The sequence below is a fragment of the Melospiza georgiana genome, chromosome 11 (genome assembly GCF_028018845.1).
Source record: "Melospiza georgiana isolate bMelGeo1 chromosome 11, bMelGeo1.pri, whole genome shotgun sequence".
Lineage (NCBI taxonomy): Eukaryota > Metazoa > Chordata > Aves > Passeriformes > Passerellidae > Melospiza > Melospiza georgiana.
Genome location: NC_080440.1, coordinates 9802302 through 9823868, shown reverse-complemented (window position 1 = coordinate 9823868; position 21567 = coordinate 9802302). Strand labels below are relative to the sequence as shown.

The 21567-nt window shown below is 44.1% G+C and overlaps 1 protein-coding gene across 6 annotated transcripts in view; it reads right to left on the bottom strand.

The window, feature by feature from the left end:
- Window positions 1-21567, bottom strand: part of GRIP2 (glutamate receptor interacting protein 2) — a 248542-nt gene that overhangs the window by 48247 nt on the left and 178728 nt on the right. For all 6 annotated transcript variants that reach the window (XR_009115052.1, XM_058031751.1, XM_058031756.1 and 3 more), the window contains exons 2-7: window positions 11399-11479; window positions 8103-8238; window positions 7186-7331; window positions 4319-4405; window positions 3976-4051; window positions 3060-3205 (exon numbers count right to left, since the gene is read on the bottom strand). Coding sequence is in view for 5 of the 6 variants with exons in the window: in XM_058031751.1 (XP_057887734.1) it covers window positions 3060-3205; window positions 3976-4051; window positions 4319-4405; window positions 7186-7331; window positions 8103-8238; window positions 11399-11479 (672 nt within the window). In the remaining variant the exon portion in view is untranslated. The remainder of the gene's footprint in view (window positions 1-3059; window positions 3206-3975; window positions 4052-4318; window positions 4406-7185; window positions 7332-8102; window positions 8239-11398; window positions 11480-21567) is intronic.

The window sequence follows — 21567 nt, the reverse complement described above, 5'->3', positions numbered from 1 at the left end:
AGGTGTTTCTGCACCATCATGCACAGCTACAGCCTTCCAGGAGGACACAAAGGGCTGTGCAACACCTGCTCACACCCATACACCTGCAAGGTACCCAGCAATATTGTGATGGATACAAGGGGAACAGAGCCTGCTCCAGGTTCTCACTCACCCCAGTGCTGAAGATATGGGAAAGGTGATCACTCCATCACTCAAAACAGGGGCCTGGCAGGTGTTTTCTAGATCTTTCTCTCAGCAGCTTCTTTTTAAGGTAGTACTGTGGGGGGGTTTCATTCTTGCACTAGGTTTCTGAACTTCATTTGGCTTTGCTCACCTCTCTAAGGAGGAATGGCCCCTGTAACCAGCCTGGAAAGTGCAATTGCTTGGGGAACAAGCCAAGTGTAATGGTAGAGATGAATTTTTCCTGCTGTAATGCACTTTGGGAGAGAGGAGGGAATAGACAATGAGAAGGGAAATGGAAAAGAAAAGGGAAAATGAGAAGAAGTGAAAGGGGGAAGAGGAAATGGGAGAGAGGAAAGGGAAAAGGGAAAAGAGGAAAGGGGAAGGGGGAAGGAAATGGAAAGGGACATCCCTTGCAAATGCAAACAAAATAAACCCAACACTCCTAGAAGAACCAAAGTCAGCAGCTACCCCCTTCCTGACACAGCCCACCAGCTCTTGTCCCCTGCAGTTTTACAGGCTCATGGAGGCATTTGACTTCTCGGGCCCCTCTTCAGGCTGGCCCTCCTCTGCCACTGCTCGGCAGACACTGACAAGTCACCCACCTGTGGGACACTACCATCCCTCCACTCTGCCAGCAGGAGGGCTCTACAGGCTTAAAAATCTTCAGCCTAAAACTGAATGGGTGGAGAGGTAGCCAGGGGAAGGGAGAGGAGGAAAAGGACACAGCAAACGGCTTTGCTCATCCATCATCTCTGGCAGCAACCTTCCCTCCTTCATGAGTCAACCCTAAGAGCTTGCAGCCCAGATCCCTGGTACATGGCACACACAGATTATTTACAAACTATTCAAATACCATTTTCTGGCTGGTCAGTTTACTTGAGGTGGATTTTTAGGTTTTTTGTTTTTTTTTTTTTTGGTTGGGGTTTTTTTGTTGGTTTTTTTTTTTTTTTTTTTGCATTCTCCCCTGTTTTACAAAAGGCCCATAAGATAAAGTTCAGCCATGGGAAAGCATCTGTTCATTGCAAAGATCATCTGGCACCAGCAAAGGGCAGAGATTTTCCCAATGCCCCTGGAGGGTCCATGGGCAGTTGGCACTCAAAATGGAAATAGCAGATTATTTTAATTCCTTCAGTGGCCTTGAGAAATCTTAGCCAACCTGACAAAAAGCCTGCCATGGTCCCATCCCACACTGGCCTCCCTGGTGAAATCCCTGCAGGCAGGGAATGCTCGTGGCAATGGCAGGCAGCTGCCATATCCCTCACACCAAGAGCAGGGCTGGCCCCATGCAGATCATCCCCAGTGCTCAATTTTGGCTGGAAAACCACAGAGACAGCTGGGGAATGCCATGATTCAACACTCCCCCACAGCAACCCTGGGCTCTCACCAAGGGCAGATGCAGAAAAACAACTTTCCCTCCTCAAGGGTCAGCCCACACCACCCCAGCACATACAGCTGCAGCAGAGAGTGAGCACCATATAAAAACCTCTATTTTCCTGATGATGAACAGGACAAGCACCACTTCATTGTGGTGTCCCCAGCCCCTTCACCAGGTTTTCAAAATGGGAATTAAGACTCCTTCCTTTAGGCTGAAAATATCACCAGACCACACTCAGCACCAGCTCTTCCCTTCCCTCATCCTCTTCCAGAGGCTGTAATAGTTGTGAACTGGGGACAATGTACTCATCTCCCACTGCAATTATTAGCTGCTGCCTGGCAAAACTCTCTGCAGAGATTGTTGTAAGCAACATGTTCTGTATCATCTTGCCTTAAAAGAAAGCAGGGCAAATATATTCCTTTACACGGTTGCAGAGAGCAGTCTCTAGGCAAAAATGATCTAAGAAAGGGGCAGGTTTTACATTTTTGGGAAGTATCTAGTTCTGATCCACAGATTAGCAACACAAGATGGAGAGCCACTGCATAAAACCCTGCTGTCCCTCCAAGTTCTCTCAACCCTCACAGTTTTAGGTGAGAGAGCTACCCAAGAAGAAACACCTAGACACCAAATCACCTCCATGGCTATATTTGCTCCAAGTCAGGTTTTAAGCTCATGGCTCCAGGGAGGCACAAACCCCTCTGGAGATGGATATGAAACAACACAACCTACTACACAGCTCAACAAGCTTCCAGAACCAGCACAGCTTCAAATTCTGTGGTAACCCTAAACTCATTAACAACGCTCCCTGCAGTAACAGCTGTGTGTCACAAAGCCAGCTCAAAATGATTTTACAGTAGCTAATAATAAACCCTTTCCCAGGGCTTGAAACTTAAAATTAAATTTAAAAACCAAAACAAAAGAGAAAAAAAAAAAAAAAAAAAAAAAGAATAAACAACCACCAACCCACCAAACCCTCAAACTGTGTAAAATTCTCTTTAGAAATACTCATCCTCTGCCCTCCAGTAAATTCTGTCTTATTTGGGGTCAAGTATTTGATCACCCCTCATTTATTTCAGAAGAAGATCTGAAATAACATTTCTTCGAAAAGGAAGCTCCAGAATTAAGCGGGGTCAAAATTCAGAACCAAGGCCACAGCAAGTCTGCCTGCATGCAGCTCACTCCTCTGCTCACATTTAATAGTGCTATTTGCAGTGCTGGCAGAGCACTCCAGCCCCCTTTAGCTCTGGCTTCTCCTGTGCCCTCCCTGCCTACATTAGAAAATCCCCTTTTGCCCTCTCCTCTAAAGCCACTCATCATTCCTATCAAGACACATCCCTGCAGAAGGGCATTTCAAATGCATTTAACAAAGCCAGTGCTGAACTTTACCCCCTACATCCATGCTGGCAGCACATTGCTCAGCAATTTTTCCACTGAAACTGAGTATCCTAATTACTGTCTCTAGTCTCACATACTTCCTAGGCAATCAGAGAAAAAAACCCCATCACAACCATCTTGTCCTTACCCATGATGGTCACATCATACTCGATCTGGAAAAGTGCCTCCTGGCTGCACTGCCGCAGGATGTTGAGGGCATCAGCGTGGGTCATGCTGTGCAGAGGGATCCCATCCACACTCAGCAGCCTGTCCCCAATTTTCAAGGACCCTTCCCTGTAAGAAGCCAAAGGCAATTCCCTTCTTTATGTATGTATATACATAAATTCCCTTCTTCATGTATTTATATGTATTTATTTATACTGATATAAAGAATCTATATCTATTTATAAAATATCTATATTTATAAATATATCTATATCTATCTATAAATTTGCTGTATATCTGTATTATCTATTTGTAAATATATTAACATATTTTATTTTATATAAATAATCTATATATATTTATAAAACATCTATATTTATAAATATATCTATATCTATATTTGCTGTATATCTGTATTGCATATTTGTAAATATATGAACATATTTTATTTGTGTGTGTACACATATGTATGTGTGTGTGTATATACATACATACACATATTAGGAAGTCAGTTACTCTCATCCTGTAGGATGGAAGAACACTCCTTGGACAGTAGTCTGGGTTATTTATAGTACCAGGCCCATCACATTAAATTATGAGCACAAGAATAGATAGACTGGCTCCTGCTTTCCAACACAGCATCAGCAATTCAGCTGCACAGGGCCAATGAAGGGGCTGCCTCTGCAGGAGCAGTTTCTGCCTTTAACTCCAACATGTGCACCGTGCCAGCCTGGGAGCGCCGTGCCCACCTCCCCTCACAGCACAGGCACCGCAACACTGCTCGCACTGCACGCCACCAGCATGAGAAGCCTCCGGGGGCACCAGCAGGAGGACAGGAAGGGGACACATTCAGGGACAGCTGCTGTGTGTCCTGTGAAGGCAATGTGGAGGAGCAGTACCTGTCTGCAGGGCCGCCTGGCCTCACATAGGTGAGCACCAGTGGCCTGGACTTGTGCCAGTCTTCATGGGCTCCCCCTGTAATGAAAGCAGGAAAGCCATAAGTCACCAGAGGATTGAAAGTCTGAGTGAGAGCACTGAGAAAGAGACATTTATCACACAACAGCCGACACAGCCTGCCAGCAAAATCACTGCCCTAGATTAGACAGCCAGCAGTCCTTAGAGGCAGCAGGGGATCCTCTCCAGGACATGCTTTGACTGCTTAGCTGAGGTTTTTGTCATTCACCTTCTTACTTTTCCCACTCTCCACCTCTGCTTCTGCTTTTTACTGGAGAAGCTACTAACCTCTCAGCACAAAGCCAAAGCTGTTGCCTTCCTTGTAGAGGGACACTTCAATGGTCTTGGGAATAATGCCAGCACTGCTTTCTGGCACTAAAAGGAAGAGAGGAAGACCCAGTTACCCCAGTTAAACCTTTCCAACCACAGTGCAAAACAGTATCAAAATTCATCCAAACAACACTGAAATTAAAGTCCAGCCCAAAACCCATATTTTATTTTCCCTGCTTGGAAGCAAAAAGAGCCCAGCCAGGACACATGAACCTTTATCAGAGCCAACATCAGGTTTTAGGATGATTTCACCAGCTCAGTGTTGTGCATCTCCCCTCAAATTTGTCGTGGTTAATACCCTGACATTCAAGTAAAACCATCTCGTTTATCAACTGGCTTTAATGCATTCCACTTTTCTCAAAAGCTTCTGCCACAGATAGAAACTTATTAAAAAAACAGCAGCAGCATAAGGAATCAAGTCACCAGCTGACCTTAAAGAAAATGAAAATCCCAAATCCTCAATGCATAAAGTTGGTTTCTTTCCCTTACCTCTCATATTTTGGATTTTAAAAAAGATTAAGTGAATCCTTTAAACTGATCCTTGGGGCAATTCAGTATTTTTATGTTAAATACACAGTACTATTTGTACAAAATACAAAATGTACAAAGTAAAGAGAAAAAGAAAGAAATGGTTTCCACCTCTTGATGTCCCCTACTAGCTAATGATTTATTGCACTACTGCAGTGAATATGGGACAATTTCCCAGTCTTCTCTACCCAGAACTGCACGTGACATTTCAGCCTGGTCCACTCTGAAAATTCCTAATTTTCAAACCAAGTGCCAGGAATAGCCACAAGGATAATCTGGAAAAAAAGACCAAGAAATTGACTTGGAGAAGAAGGGTGCCCTAGGCACATCCACACTGCCATTTCCCTTGGCTCAGGAGGAGAATTTCAAAGCAAATCTCCTCACTGACCACATTCACCCTTCTGCCAAGCACCCTGAGGGCTTGCAACCTGCAGCCAAATTAAGCTTAGCCCAGCCCTTAAGCTAACCTAACCCAAAAGACATGCAATGGAGGCATGGTACTGCCTGCAGGCAAACAGCCCTGGGGACCAGCTACAGTGAGGCCAAATAAACCTCCAAACACTGTCCCCACTTTGCTCCTACTGCTGTGCACAGACAGCTAACGGGGACACAGCCTAGAAATACTCCAGAGGGGAGTGCTCAAGGCTCCCAGGCAAGGGGTGATGCTCAAATACCAAGAAAAGGGTATAAAGTATCCACAAATGAGTTCAGAAGCCATCCAATTTCTGTCCTAAGCATTGAAGTATGAAGTGCTGCAACAGCCTCTCATAAGATCAGTGGGAGCTGGAAAACCTAAGCCAGAGTTAACACAGGGTTTGGTTTATTTAAGAAAGAGATGATAGGACACAGTAGCCTGAAAACTAGATTTGGACTTGCAAGATCCCTTTCAAAGCAGGAAATTACAGAGTAGGGAGAAAAATTCAAACCCACAAGCACAAGTTATTGAATTGCACTGTATTTCTGTTCTTTGCCCAGGGAAAGACAGAGGTAGGGGGATGGTGAGCATACACAGCAGATAAACAAACCCTCACAGCAGATAAAAGCCCACAATGAATTGGAATCAGGCAATAATTGACAATTCCCTGTATTTTGCAACGTTTCTTTGTTTGGACCATTCATAAACAGCCCCAATAATCTCACTGGAGAGAAGTCACTATCTCTGTGCTTTTCCTGCTCATTTAAAGCTGAGGACATCTTGCATTGCTGCTACTGATTGAGCTGGCACCACTCCTTGGCTGGCAAGTTCAGTTTATCAGATTCCTCATGAGGAATATCACAGAGAATAAGGAGAAAGGTTAAGAGTGGTCATCTCCAGGGAGAATGAGGACATGGAAGACTTGAGCCACAGCTGGCTTTACCAGATGTGTATGCAAAAACTCGCTAACATGTAGAGCAGAAGAGAGGGGAATGATGGATACAGATTCATGCACTCCAGATTAGATTTTATTCTTTTGGGCTTTACACTGTCATTTCTATATTCAATACTTTTCATCTAAAGGCAGCAGATACAGCAGAGCTCTGAAGTGTAAAATATCTTCCTATCTGGGGCAAAATGTTAGATTTCATTAGTTTTGTTTTTCCTGTCGTTTTATTTTTAGTTGTTCTATTTCTTCTGCCCAGTCATTGTCTGATTGATCTGGGTAAATGAATGAGGAATAACTGGGGGATTGTATTCACAATGGAAAGACTGTGATGAGAAGCTGTATCGAGGAATTTGTTCTGACCAGGAACATCAATCATCAAAACAAATGGGGGCAAGAGCATACAGTCTCCCATGACAGGACATAAACCCTGTTATTTGGGCTTGCCATCTTCTGCCAAAGCCCCTTAGCTGGAAAGCAGATTGCTTCAGTTTCCCTTCTAAAAACACATAACACTTCAAAGAATCCTGAGGACTAACAGCACTTGCCACAGTTCAGAAAAGGGCATCTGGTAATGCATGTTTAAGACTGAATTAAACCTCTTGCAGCCACACTCCAAAAGGGAAAATGAGAAGCTGAAGCAGCATCAGGAGGCAGATTGGCCTGTGCTGTCGAGTCACTCCGAGGCAAGACAGAGCTAATCAGCCATCCCCTGCCAGTGTGCATGAGCAGGCACCCACTGTGCTGGAAAAAGTGCTCTGCTCCGACTGCACAGAGCTCGGCAGCCTCCACCGCCCGCAAGAGCAGGGGAAGGCAACGGCAAAACGCCCCTGGACACTGCCTTGGCCACGGCACCTCTGCACAAGCAAGTCCAGCTGCACCCCAGGACAAAAGGCAGCCAAGAAGAGAGAGCAGCATTGTCTGAGAGGCACCCACCGGCCGGAGGGAGCTCATACTCCACTTCCAGCACCACCCTCTCGCCCACGTTCTTCAGCAGGCTGATGATCTCGTCGTGCCGCAGCTTGGTCAGGTTAATGCCATTCACTGACTTGATGTAATCCCCCACGTTCAGCTGGTCACTCCTGCAAAGTAATAAAATAAAAAGCAGTGGTAGCACAAAGTCTCCAGCTGGCTGGTAACTGTAGGACTTTCTGAACAAGCCCAGCAATGCTGGACTGATCTCTGCTGTCTGATTGCATGTGTCTGCTATCAGAGGGAAGTGCTAGAATTGAAGCCATCTATCTTTCCTGGTGGCAAGTGCTCAGATCTGTACGTACACAACAATTGCAGTGTATGTATTCACAACCTCTCTGCTGTTGCTCAGTTCCCATTCATGTAGAGCAATCAGTCAAAGAAAAGCACACCAAGAGCTGTCTGAAAAAAATCCAGCAGGGAAAGAGAAAACATCTTTCCTTTTGCCTGTTTTCTGCAAAATTGTTCAATTACTCTTTCCTTTTTCCTGCTTCTTGGAGCCTTTCTTTATCCATTTCTTTTCTGAGCCAATAATGTTACTTATACACTCAGTATTCAGAACAGATACAATATTAAACCACTTAGCTTGATCAAGATGTATTGTACCATGCAGCTCTCCTGACAAGGCTGCCTAATTTCACAGAACCACAAATATCCCTACAAAAAAAATTTCAGAGCATAATTGCACAGAGCATAGGAAATAACTCAAAATAGAACATGTTCTACTTCCTGAAGCAACAACTTTGCATTCTGGGGCACTTGAAAAAATGGTCTTGGGTGCCAACTACTTTAATTATAACTCTATTCATTCAGTAGCTGGAACATGTAACTATTCCTCTCCATTCCTGCTGTGCTTTCTGCACCCCATTTCCATTTCTCACCTTGCAGCCAGTCCCCCTGGCCTCAGATTGGAGACTCTTGGCTTTCCATCTTTGTCTGTGCCACCTGAAATGGTTAAACCAAGGGTGCTTCCTTCTTTCTTAATCAGCTCCACGATTGTGACCCCTCTGAACTCCTCTGAAAGATTGGGAATAAAGAAAAACAACTCAGTGGAAGGCACATTCCCTCAATCCCAAGGACACCCTTTTCCTACAGGTAGTGGGAAAGTAGATTTGAACACCTAGCATGAAGAAAAAGCCTCTGTTCATTTGAAGTTAAGCTGTAAAACAGAAGTGTGTCCTGGTAGACCCACTGCAATGTTTGCATGCAGGTCTGGCAGGCAGGACCAAGGAAAACAAGGCAGAGCAATATGGGCTTATGAGAGAGTAAAAACCTTCTGTTTCAAGGTGCTGGAGGCAGTAGAAAAATTTAAAACCAGGGTGATGGGAGCTCAGCAATGGTTCAGGGAGACCACCTCAGGAACTATATTTGATAAAGAGTGGGGAGGGCACTAACAGAGCTGTCAGGTGGTCACAGTTACACAGGAGAAGGATGCTCCTGCAGCCAGGCCCAGGAGATGTGGACCTGCAGTAGCTGACTGGATGGACCAAACAGGGTGGATCTTAAAATACTGTGATAAAAAAACTATCATGGGACATCAGTATAGCTGGGACACACAGAACACAATGTGGAGAGGGGTGAGATCCTGCCATCATCAGGGGATGGAAGGGGAGGCATGACCTTCACTCACAGCAATTTGCTCACCTATCTGCACTAGTCCAAGTCAAGCTCCCTCCTACCAGCTCATCTGTAGCTGGAATTGAAGACATGAGTCACTTTGACACCATGACCTGCTCCACATGCACTGTCTGCCACCAGGTCCAGGGGATGCCCACCCCACACCTGCTGCGCCAGTTCTGCTTCTCTGGGTGCTGCAGGCACTGCACATTTTACCTCTTCTAGTCCAAGACAACACTCCCGTCAGTCCAGCACCTATATATATAAGCCCAACCCAGTATTAGTTTTGATTTCATCACAGATCATGTCTGGATTTTACAAAAACAGAGTTCCTTAATCATTCCAGCTTGGATTTGGCATGGAAAGGGCAGTAACTGAGCAGGAGAATCAATCCTGGCCTAAGGAAAAGACCAAGAGCTTCAAAGACTTGGCAAAAGGCAGCTCTACAATGCTGCATACAACAGACCTCACTCTGATCAAAGGGGGGCAAATAGGACAACATCCACACCTTGTCAGAGCCTCCTCTCAGAAGCTTTTACACAATTCGTCCATAGCATTATCCATCCACCTCCACTACCTCAGTGTACTGAAATCTTCCATGATTTTACAGGAGTAAACCTGTCACCCTCACACAGGGTGCCTTTCTCCAAGTCTGTGAGGAGAAGGGTGTGATGGGCACTGGCAGCACACAACAAACAGCAGCCCCACAGATGTGGACAAAAACCCCATGTTGCAAATGGCCCAGGTGCTTGTTTACACAGTAAACCTTACCAGGCTTAAATGAGATGCTCTGTTTGGAGAGGAAACATTTGAAACCTCTTGCACTCTGACTTCCAGACCAAGGCAGGGCCCCTTAAACAGCATATTGACACAGAAGATCCATGCTGGTGCAGGGCCTCCTCCATCCATCCAAAACACAGGATCTATTGGCACTGTGGTGCCTCATCACCAGCACTTTGCTCCTGTTCAAAGCCACCAGGACACCAGAAATTGCAGCTCACTTAGAGCCCTGCCATGCACTACCTGTTTTGTAAAGCACCTCCAAGAATAATCTGTGCACTTGATTAACGTGAGTAGGGAACCTCTTTGCAATCCAGCTCCAGTCTGGCAGGCGTTTAGGCACTGCTGGGCACCCATTTAATGTGGCACTGGCAGCTCCTTGTAAAAATGTCAGGTCCATAATACTTCTGCTCTTTAAACTCAGTTTTGATCCCTTGCCAGCTGCAGTAAGTTAATTTTCAATTCACCAACCCGGGAGCCCAGGGGCTGCCAGAACCTTGGGGGGGCTCACCACCGTGCTGGAAAGAACAACATCCAGCACCATCCTGCAAATTTCCTCTCAACTACAGACATGACTGATCAACACAGATGGTGCCACAAGGGGAGATTATTAGCTTTTCAACGAGGTTTAATTTTGATCCTTGATAAGTGTTTAAAATGAGGACTCCCGGAGTGCAATTACCCATTGTTATGGGTTCAAGGAGAAATTACTGCTTCAAAAAAAGGCAGATCCCTGAGATCAACCAATCAAGGTCAGTCACAAGGAATTTTGACCCATCCTTCTATAAATCTACTGCCACTGTCACAGACCCACACAGTAAAAGTGAGCTAGTCCTTAAAGTGTAGAGGATCTAGTCGTGCAAGATATAGTCTTTAAGCACCATATATGGACAGATTTGGATTTCTTCTACTGGCATATATGATTGGATTTTGCATCCCAGGGCAGGAAGAGCACACCTGAATTTTTCCCTCCCCATTGAGATGCCTTGAGCTGGGGTTGTTGGATGCACTGATTCTTGTGAGCCTCTCCCCATCAGGGCTGCCCTACAGTGGTGTGATGCAGAACATCCTCTGGAACAAGTGCTGAATGATGAAGCAATAGCAGAAGGCCCCCCTCCCTCCCCATTACCTAGAACACACTAAACCAACCCTGTGACTGGTCATTAGCAGCCAGAAGTCAAAACCATGTCCCTGGCTTTCCTAGGAAGGAGATGAGTTGTCCAAGGCAGCCCATCCAGACCTGCTGGAGTGCTGCTGGCACATGAAGCCCAGTGCCAGCAGAGGCAAATGAATTACCACTTCTCCACTTCCTCTTCAGCCCCCGAGGTGTTTCTGCTTGGGAAGGTTTATCTCACACAAAAATTGGCTGTGACTGACTAAATATCAAAACAAACTTAGTCAGATGTGGGAAATTCAAAGCTTGCCAGACACTGCCAGTCTCCCTCCTTGAGCTTGATGAGCTCAGCTATGGCAGCATTTCTTCCCTCTCTTCTTTGCTGCTGTTTTCTTCTTTGTGAGTGTCAGTTCAGTGCAGGAATAAGTCCTTTCCCAGCCCCCTTGTAACTACTGTCAACAGGCCCACACAAGACAGGGATTGTACCAGTAACACACCACTCACTGAGACCAGTTACCACCATCCATTTCTGTCTTCCAGCAAAAGCCTTGCTGATAGATGGACCAAAATTAGTGTTTTGAGGGGTTTTACCCATTTTAGGGGTATCCAGGTAAACTGTAATGGAAGCCCCAATGTTTTGGAGCAGGAGCTGACCCCCTCCTTTACCTGGGATGCTTTGCCTCCTGGAGACCAGGGCTGCGTCCATCCCACCAGAGTCCTTGCTCCCCTTTGAGTAAGGGCCATCATCTGTGAGCAGAGCAAACACAGAAGCTGAAATTAGTACCAAAAGCCACAACCAACTGAACCAGAGCTCTTTGAGAAGTTGTCCTGATGACAAAAAAATTGGAATCCCATCTGCATCACAGACTGCAGGCAAGAAAAAACATTACCAGCCCGAGGTTTGCGCTGCACCGTGTGGACTCTCACCTTGTAGAGAGGGAAACAGGAAGACAGTAACTTTATCTGATTTATTCTTCTTGGAGCTAATCTGCTAGGAGGGAACAAAATTCCCTTACTCCTGTAATTATGTGAACAGCTGAGGATAGAGAAAGCTGGGACATTTGTATCATAAGTTTCAAGCCTGTCATTATGCTTGTGAAAAAACTTTGGAAATGCAGTCATACATCAGGACACTAACAGGGCACTAAATCACTATACTTGAGTGAAATTGCCTATTCTTATAGATCCCATTATTTCAGTCACCTTTTTGAGCTGCTGTTCCAGCCTCTGTACAATATAGAGAGCACCCTCTTTTAAATGATTAAAAGGAAAAAAAGCCAGAGTGGAGAGAGAATAGCATTATACACTGTAAATACACTGTCCAGCATAAGCTGAAATTTAAAGCATCTAAATATCTTTGTATTGTCCTATTGGAAGACTGCTACAGTGTTATCACAGAGTTTATCTGCAGAGAAGGCAGCATGCTTTTGCAGATCTCATTTCCATCCATCTAAAATGTCTATTTTTATGGCATTTCATAAAAAGCTGGCACTTTTCCCATCAATAATTTCCAGTAACCATATAGTACCAAATAACTCCCATTCTCATGACCACATTCTTGAATTTTTCAGTAGCTGTGAAGGTTTAGAAGCTGTACATGATAGTATAAATACAGGTTATTGAAAACCTTATCAATTTATTCCTGTCCACAGCCCTTAAATAAGTTACATTTAAGGTACAAAGAAGTTTTTGTCCCACTCCATACAAAATGAAGAAAAATTTTAATGCAGCCTCATTCAAGACAAGGGTCTGTACAGAGTAGACCCAATCCCAACGTTCAGTTTGCTGGCAGCCCACTTTCCCCATAAACAGAAAAAAGACAGTGTAAAATCTTAGTCTCTCTCACCAGGAGGTTTTTCCTATTATTCTGGTTTCTCCTCTCTCTATCAGTCACCTCATCCCTGGCAGAACTGCAGAGTCAGATAACAGGGATGGTTTGGGTGAATAAAGGAAGGTGGCAATTCCCAGGGGAGAAGCAGGACAAATCCAACTGCTCCGTGCACACATTCCCAACAGCTACAGCCACCCTTTATTTCTTTCCCAAATGCAGTAGCACATTGGAAGAGGAATCTCCAAGCTCAGGAAAGCCAGCACAAGGTTCCTTTTGAAACACCGGAGGTAACTGTGGAAAAGGCATCTGCAGCATACCCTGGGCCACCCAGGGCTGGAACTTTTTGCTGGCACTGGAGCATCAGTGTGCCTTTGGTGCCACAGGCCATTGCAGATGGCGAGGACCACCCCAGCATGCAGCTGCCCTCCACAGGAGAGCACTGCTGCCAGCTCTGCCCCCAGGTAACGTGCTCAAGGCAGCGAGGTTCTGCTGTGGATGGGATCCCTGCATTCCTGGGAAACCACACAAGATGGTTCAAAGCCAGCTCCATAATCTGCTGGCAAACTGAAGCAGAGAACCATCTGTTTCACATAAACACACCGCCCCAGAGCAGACAGGCACCAGCACCCTTCTGCGCTCCACTTCCCCATCACAACCCCAATCAGCGCTGATAGCAAACCCCAATTCGCTACTGCTTGCCCTTCCTACCCCAACAGCTGTTGGCAAACACGCCTTGGCTTCCCTTTGAGCAAGAAACAAGGTTGCCTGTGCATTAACAACAGCTTCCAGCAGCAGCCAAGTGGCCAAGAGCAGTGACCCGAGCTACAGGCCCTGCCGGCAATTAGCAACGCCGCCCTGTGCCACTGCCCCTGACAGCCACATCAGCCAGCAAATAACCAGCACCACAGCTACCCCCCTCCTATTGCTCCTCCCTTCCAAACTCAGTGCATTATGTGAAAAATGTTTGGGTTTTTCCTCTTATTATCTGGCTACAACATCTGCACAGGAAAGGAGGCTGCCACACGTGGCCTGCAGAAATGGGAGCTGGCATTTGCCTGCAGAGCATCTCTGCCTGTGCACGGCTCTTTGTTCATTTGCAGCCCATTTCCTGCTCTGCCACTCAATCTGGTAATAATGAAGTCACTTTTTATGAACTCTTTTGTTTGTTTGTGCAAGGGATTATATTGTTTTTTTTTAAATAAAGGAACTCCTTCTTTTTGTGCTCTCAGTAATTTCTTCTGCCTAGCACAGCACTAGTTTGGGGGTGAGGCTCTCACGAGCCTTGATTGCTCAGTCAGCCAAAACTGCAGCACCAACCCAAGCACTGAAAATCCATGAACCTCTCTTCTCCTTAAAATTGGGAAAATTTTAAATCTTGTGCAGGTTATTTTTGCAAGCAATCCATGCTAGAGCTATTAGAGTTGTATTTATCAAGCTTTTTCTCTCACAGCAAGAGGGCCAGAATCTTCCAAAAAAAGATTGTGTAATTGATGGTTTTCGAGCAGTGATGGTAATGCTGGCTCCAGACCTTTCAGAAAAGCTCACCAAGTGCATAAGACCCTCAATAAAACTGAGATTGCAACATTTTCCATATATTGATCCCTATATTGATGGGAATCTGTGGCAACATACAAAGTTCCTGTAAGCCTTTGACAAGAGTTTGTACTATTTACATGCCTTACTATTTACATAACACCAGAGAGAGAAGAACTTCTGAGTCCTCTCACCTTCCCACAGAGCTTTGAACTCTCCTCCCCTGCAGAAGCAGTGCAGAACAGTGATACACATCAGTGTACAGCGTACCATATATAGTGACAGTAAATAAGAGAGAATCCCCATCTCATTCCTTCAAAACACACTGAAGGAGCAGGAAAAATCTCCATGCTTTAGCTGGGGGGCAGGAATGAAGGACAGCCAGGGCAGACTCTACTGCCCCTGCAAGCACAGGCACCAGGATCTCCTGACATCAGTTAGCTGCCAAACCAAATTGTTAAAATGTGGGAAAAAAGCTTCCTTGGAAAGAGCACTGATTTAGGAGTTCATTATCCCTGCCTGTGGGGGGGAAAAGGAAAGTTTGGGGTTTTATTCATTTAGAAGAGCTATTAGTGTCTATTATTAGCAGAGATCACTTCTTAATGAAAATGAGCATTGGCTAAATCAGATTCTGTGACAATTAGACTGCTGTATGCAAGTTGTTCAGATTCCTGGATCACTTTAAGACAGTTCCTGCAGAGAAAGTGCATTAATCTTATGGGAAGACCAAGGGGTAAAACCTCCCATTTGTTTAATGGAAAAAAGACAGTTGGAGACAGTTATTTTGCTACAGGGTAATTGCATTCCTTGTTTAGGCAAATGAATACCAAACCAGCATTAAGAACCAAAAGCTGTTCACACTAAGGCAAGCCGGTATTTTTTTGCTAGAATAAAAGCATGGGACTGGAAGCAGAAATCCAAATGACTAAAACTAATTGCAATTTGATCCATTTTGAGGAGAGTCAATTCTGTAAGTCAAGGGAGGCATTTATGTGTAGTCAGGCAAAGAGCAGCCGAGGGTACACGAGCGTGGGTCAGGCAACCAGTGATGATTCAAACTGTGGCTCTGGGAGCAAACCTCCAGTGCCTGGGATTTTAAAGATCTCTGAGTGCCTGAAGATGCAGACATGTACTTCAAAAACAGACTATAATCATCTAGCTGCATCTTTAGGCATCTCATCACCTTTAAAAATTTGATATATTACCAGAAAGCAGGGTAGGGGAAAGTGGTATATCCATGCACACCCATTCTGAATCTGAAATTTGTTTTTAGCTCACACATGGCACAGCCCCCACTATAGCCTGGCCAGGAGCTGGACCATCATCAGAGGAGGACAGGAACACAATCCTCCCCACTCTCCCCAGGCTGGCACTCCACATGGCAGCACAGCCAGAGGCATCTCATGCACCAGTGATGGATTTGGGCTGGATTGCAAGGCTGTACCCAACTGCCCCTCCAGCACAACTCCCCAGGGCACTTTGGGATATTTCAGCACCACCACAGCAGGATGGGGACAGCAGTGCCAGTGTCAGCTCTGCACAAGAGCAGCACAGTGGTGGCCTCTCATCTTCAAGGCACTTAGCGTTTAACATGGGAGACAGACAGATCCAGAGAGCCCAGGACAGGAAAACAAAAAGCCCATTGAAAACTGCTACAGACTGCATGATTTCCTGAAAGTACTTAATTACAAAGCTCACTGCAGAGCAAAAGCTCCTCCCATGTGTTGGCTTCAGACAAGGAGCTGTTTGCATAAAGGATCCCACCTTCCCCAAGCCTTCCTCAGCAGGTGGCTTGAATTTTCTTCTGCCCATCTAAATCCATAGCTCCTCAGGCCCTTGGAAAATCTGTACATGAGTTCACTATAACCAGTACAGCTGCTCAGGTCATTTCCCATCTCTAGAAATACAGTGCTTTGGCTCTATATCATTAAACTTAAAGAAAAGAGAAATAAATAGAAATAAATAGAACCCCAAGAAACAGATGAAACACTTCTATCAGTGATCTCTAGACTGCTTTTCCTGGAAAAGTTGAGCTAAAGCATAATCCTGCCCTACATAAAACTAATCCAAGCATACAGCAACAAATACACTAAATCCTTAGACAAGATAGTCCACACTCCTGTGCTTAAAACAAGAAAAGAGAAAGTCACTTCTGCTTTAGGATTCTACACCACAATTTAGTTTTCATCACACTGATTTTAGCTTGCTGCATTAAAATAAAAAAAAAAATAAAAAACCAAAAAGCACCACAAACAAAAATGCCAACTAAACTCTGAAAGGGCCTAGTGTTTCATCACTTTTTATTCTTGAGAAGGTGGGGTGGGCTTGAAGAATGCCAGTGAAAAACCCAGTGCCCACCACAGCTCTAGCTCTTCCCTCAGCCCAGGGCACCTTCCATGTGACCCTCCCACAGCACTAATCCAAAGTCAAGCAGTGTTTTGAAATGCTTTTCCCTTCCTTTGAGCCAGAAAGATTTAAAAAAAATTCCCCTTAACCAGCGAGCTCAGGCTGGAACAGACCAAGTTATTTAGGGAGCAGCTCCTCCCTAATTTCATAAATACATGTATCAACAAATCTACTAAAAATTGCAGAGGTTGCCTTTTGTAAAGAAAAGCCTCTTATTTATCCCTTTACTGGCAACAAATCCCCTCCCAGCTCATACTCAGGAGCCACCCAGAGGCAAATGAGAAGTTGGGGAAGTTTCCTCTTAACTTCTCTCATCACAAATTTCTGAGTTAACAGCCCAGGAAAACAGCCATACTATACAGGAAATACCCTTGCTGGAAATAAGGCTCTTGCCCCAAAAACAACTGAGCTTTATCCCGTTTTCCCAGACAATTCTGGGGAAAAAAATTGTTCTGAACCTGCTGCCAGTCCCTGTGCCAGCCCCACTGCAATGACGCTGTGTTCCCAACCTGGCCTGGGAACGTGCTCCACCAACTGCAGCTTCTTGTGCCACCAGAGGCTGTTGTGGCAGCTCTTCCATCCACTTGTGTAGCTGCTGCTCCTGGCTTCTGAGCCAGGAAGAACTTGCCCAAACTTCAAAGGTATTCCAAAAGGAAGTTGTACTTTTTAATTCCTTCTCCTCAACAGACACAGCATGAAATTCGTCTCCCCACACCCTCCACATCTCCTTCTTTTCTTCTGTATTCATTCACCTACCAACCCTTCTCAGGCATGTACAATTTCATAACACCTGCTGCTGTATTCACAGAAATCAGTTCTAGGAAAATACAATAGCCTATTGTTCAACAGAAACTCCGTGCTTTGTTCTTCTGGGGTTTTTTTTATTTTTAATAAGAAACCAAGATTACTTTTAAAGGAACAATTTGTTTCAAGCAATCATTTTCAACTGAAATGCTGTAGATAATTATTTGCACAGCAGTGGCCTTTATGGGACCAAGATATGAGCCAGAACATGCCTCTGTTACCGAGCAGGTTGGCTTCCAGGGGATATAAAAGCATATTTCTTACCCCCTGCAAGACTGTAGCAGATAACACTGATGGAAGATTCCTGCTTTGCATGAAGATGTGGGAAGAGTTTCTGCTTTTAGTAAACAAGTTTTGTGTGCACAAAACCCATTTAAGTTGACTTTGCAGAAAAGCCAGGCTTTGGTAAGGTTTAACTCACATCAGCTTTCACAGGATATTAAACACCTCTCAAGGACTGATCCAAGTCCCATCTGATAAGAATGAATGCTGGACTCAGCTTGCAGTGCCAACATCTGGTGCTCTTCATTGTTTTCATTAAATTCATAACATTCGAAGGGAGGAAAAAAAAGGAAAAAAGGAAAAAAAAACCCACAATTTAAGAATCATTACACTCGTGCACTCATGTAATTTCTATACCTTGCTACAATGCATTGTTTGTTCTCATTATTGCTTTGCAAGCCAACACAGAGTCGCTTTATCTAATCAGCACATCCAAGGGACTCTGTGATAGAGGACCTGGAAGCAGTTCTTAATTGCTACTCAAGCTGTATTGAGAGATGGAAGAAAAAATACCTATAAAAGTAAAAAAAAAAAATTACTAAAACCACCTCCTGTTTTGTCTCTTCTGGTTTTGTATGAAAGTTTAATTCCCATGCTGTTCATCTACTGTCCTCTGCACCTCTGGAAGCCAGTGGCCAATATCCATCAGCCTGGAGGGGGGAGAGAGAGTGCAGCCTGAAAGAGGTTTATAATCTTGTAACTTTCAATTAAAAAGTGTTTTGAGTAGAGAAAATTTAAGTTATTGCTCTCAGAAAAGCAAAGAGCTGTTGTGCAAACCAGATCTAGCCCAACTTCACCACTCATTTTCCTCTGCATGGTAGGGAGGAGCCCAGGGGATAGTGGATGCAGAACAGCTGGAAATGAAGCATTCCTTTGCTCTTCTGTTCACAGAGGAGCTTATGTTGCTCTTCTGAAGTACCCTGTGATTTTGTTTCCTCCATTTAAAAGTATCAGGGATGACTCTTTTCTGATTCCAGTGAGGATATGATTTTGTGCATTAAGTTAGGCTTATTAAGAGCTGCTTGAGGGATTTCACAGGCTGGATCTTCAGAACAAATAGCTTTTCCAAAAAAAACCCAAAGAATCTTCACTTTTATCCATCTCTTCCTAACAATCCTCTAACAACATCAACACCAAGAAGATCCCTCTTCACTCACTGAGCTCTCTGCTGTTCACTTTTCTTAAGCAGTCCCCAGCAAGATTTGCATTTCTAGTGTTAAAAAATAGAAAGAGAAAAATGGAGAGAGACTTCCCTTCCTGCAATCCTTCTCATCCTCCCAGGCATTTTCAGACAGCTTCCCCAGTTTATATTTGTGGATGACCCAGTGGCAGAGGAAGCCCTGCAGTGCCTCACCCCCTTGCAGGTTGTTTGCACACACAGACTCACACAGAGCATCCACAGTAATTCTGTGCACAAGAGACAAGAATAGTGCAAAAACCAACTCCATGAGATTATTATTTCTCAATGGTTCTAGTGCCTGAAATGATGTTATTAAAGTTACATTTTCCAGTCAATCTAGCAATTTCTCTTATTAAGCAGCATAGAGTATACTGGGGACAGTCCAACACTAAGCTAGAAAGATGAAATATTGCTGATATATTGATTGTGTTATCTGAAGAAACTAACTTTCAAGAGTAAAAATTCAAGACAAATAAGATACATTTTCAGACTGATCTTTCATGGAAATTATCCAAGTTAGCAATTGTAATATGGTGAGAAATTACCAATAAAGTCTAACATCATTTCCAAGGAAGAATGCTTCACTAGATACAACTGGATTTATTAATCTAAGCAGCAGGCAGCAGTAAATCCTAGCTGGCAAGGGAATCAATTCTCCCTATTAACTCCATGTAAGCTTCCAAACTCTTTCTTAAATATGGAGGTGGATAAGAAATGCAGCCTGCTGAATCCAAACCCTGAGGACTTACCTTCTTTCAAGCTCCAAATGCCATGCTAAGTGACTGTGGAGTAAAATCAAATAATAAAAGACAGTTCTATTGTGGGTTTTCAATCAAATGAAATTAAGTACTGTCAGTTTATTAGACTTTAGCACTCAAATCACTGGTGCCACCTAAGTCTAGAGGCCACTATTACTTCCTTCTTTAAAAACCCTGGAGTTAGTCAAAAAAGGAAAACAAGGTTTCCTTTAATGAAAACCATCATGAATGTTTTCACTGCAAAGGGTTTGGCTCCAAGCTGCCTTCCAACTAAGACAGCTTGTCAAAAGCTACACTCTAGCAGGCAACACCTTTTATTTTCTGATATATAAATAGTTGAAGCCAAAAACATTATCAGTGTTCATATTAAAATATATTTCATTTTGGTGTCTTTTGGAGGTTTTTACTGTCTTATCTAATGCCAGGGTTGGACTCACAGAGGTCCAGGGAGGAGACAGAGAGACAAGACTCAAGGGCCATTGGCAGTGCCAAGAGCTGGGCACCCTCATGCCCAGCCTGGGTGGGAGCATGAAGCACAAAGCAACAGCTTGTGGGTGACAGAACAGGGAGAAGTCAGGACTTCCATCTTCTGAAGTGGAGATCAATTTGCTGCAGTGATAGTGATAGCAAATTCTTGCACCTATTTTGCTTTTTACAAACTCTCCTTTGATCCCTATTATGATTGCTTTAAAAACGGTACTTGTTGTCTTTCATCCTCCAAGATCTTACAAAAGAACTTTTAAATCAAGAGGCTGTTAACTTTCCAAGGAGAAAAGGAGTTTAAGAAGTACAAGGTAGGGCTGTACTGTAGAGAAGGGAGAAGGCAATCTGGTCTGGTGTGTGAGCCTGGCAGGAGAGCACAGAACCCTTCAGGGCAGAGCTAGAGAGCCAGAATTTGAGAAGGGAAGCTATAGATGCATCCTAGATGTTGGAACATGTGCATGTCCTCCCTTTCCACTGAATGCAAAGAATTAATGACCTGGACACTGTGTTACAGAATATCTTGGCATGATGGATGGACATCTTTCTCAGAAGCATTTGGCAGCCCTTAGGCAATTCAGAGGATGGTTCCCAGGAACTAAGCTCTTTGACCTGTATTATGCAGGGAGTGAAACTGGATGTTGAATGGCTCAGTCACAACCCAGTCTTACAAAAAAACCCAAAACAAAACAGGTGAAGGTGCCATTCGGGATTAAATTGGCTGAAAAGAAATATCACAGTTCAGTGAAAGGGTAATTTTTGCCCATAATAAATATTTTCTGCAGTTTTGACCAGCTCAAAGCTGAAGATCCCACCTCAAATGAAGCAGAAGGATACATCAATATTACTGCAGCAGAGACAAAAAGCAATGACTGACAGGGTTCCCTGAGCTACATTTTTATGGTGAAAAGATGTTTAATTTCAAACAGAGGAAAACTGGAAAACCCACTTCCAAATATCTATCTGGATAGGAAGTAAAAAAACAGAACATGAGTTCTGAAATAGAAATAGGAGTAATGAAAACTATCATTGGATATCGTGGAGTTTGTAAATTAGGACTTGAGACAACAGTTTTTAATTCTGGGCTTTGCTACAGACAGATAACTTTTCCCAGTTCAGCAGGCAAATTGTCAAGAGCAAATCCCTTGTGACAGGCAGTAGACAAAGCAAAGGAAAAACCACTGGATTCTTCACCAGACAGGGAAGATGAGGTGGCAAAAAGACATTGTGCCAACATTCAGCCTCATAATCCTTTACAAAGAGGGACTTAGCTACAGCTGTAATGCCTTTTTTTGTTTTACTTCTATAGTATTTTAAAGAGAGTCCTTGTTACAAAAGTAAATTATGTGCCCAAAAGAGCACATGCAAAATTTTAGCGCCTCTAAACTTACAGCAGTCCATGTGGAGACCAACTGAAGAGAAGTAAAGCAAGCTTAAGGAAACCTTTTAGAAAACACAGCTCCTTAGATAAGTTGAGAAAAGACCCTTCTTTTTGCTTCTGGAAAAGCAAATCACATCTTGCTTCCCTGCTGATCCCATCAGTTTGACATAAGCAACACTT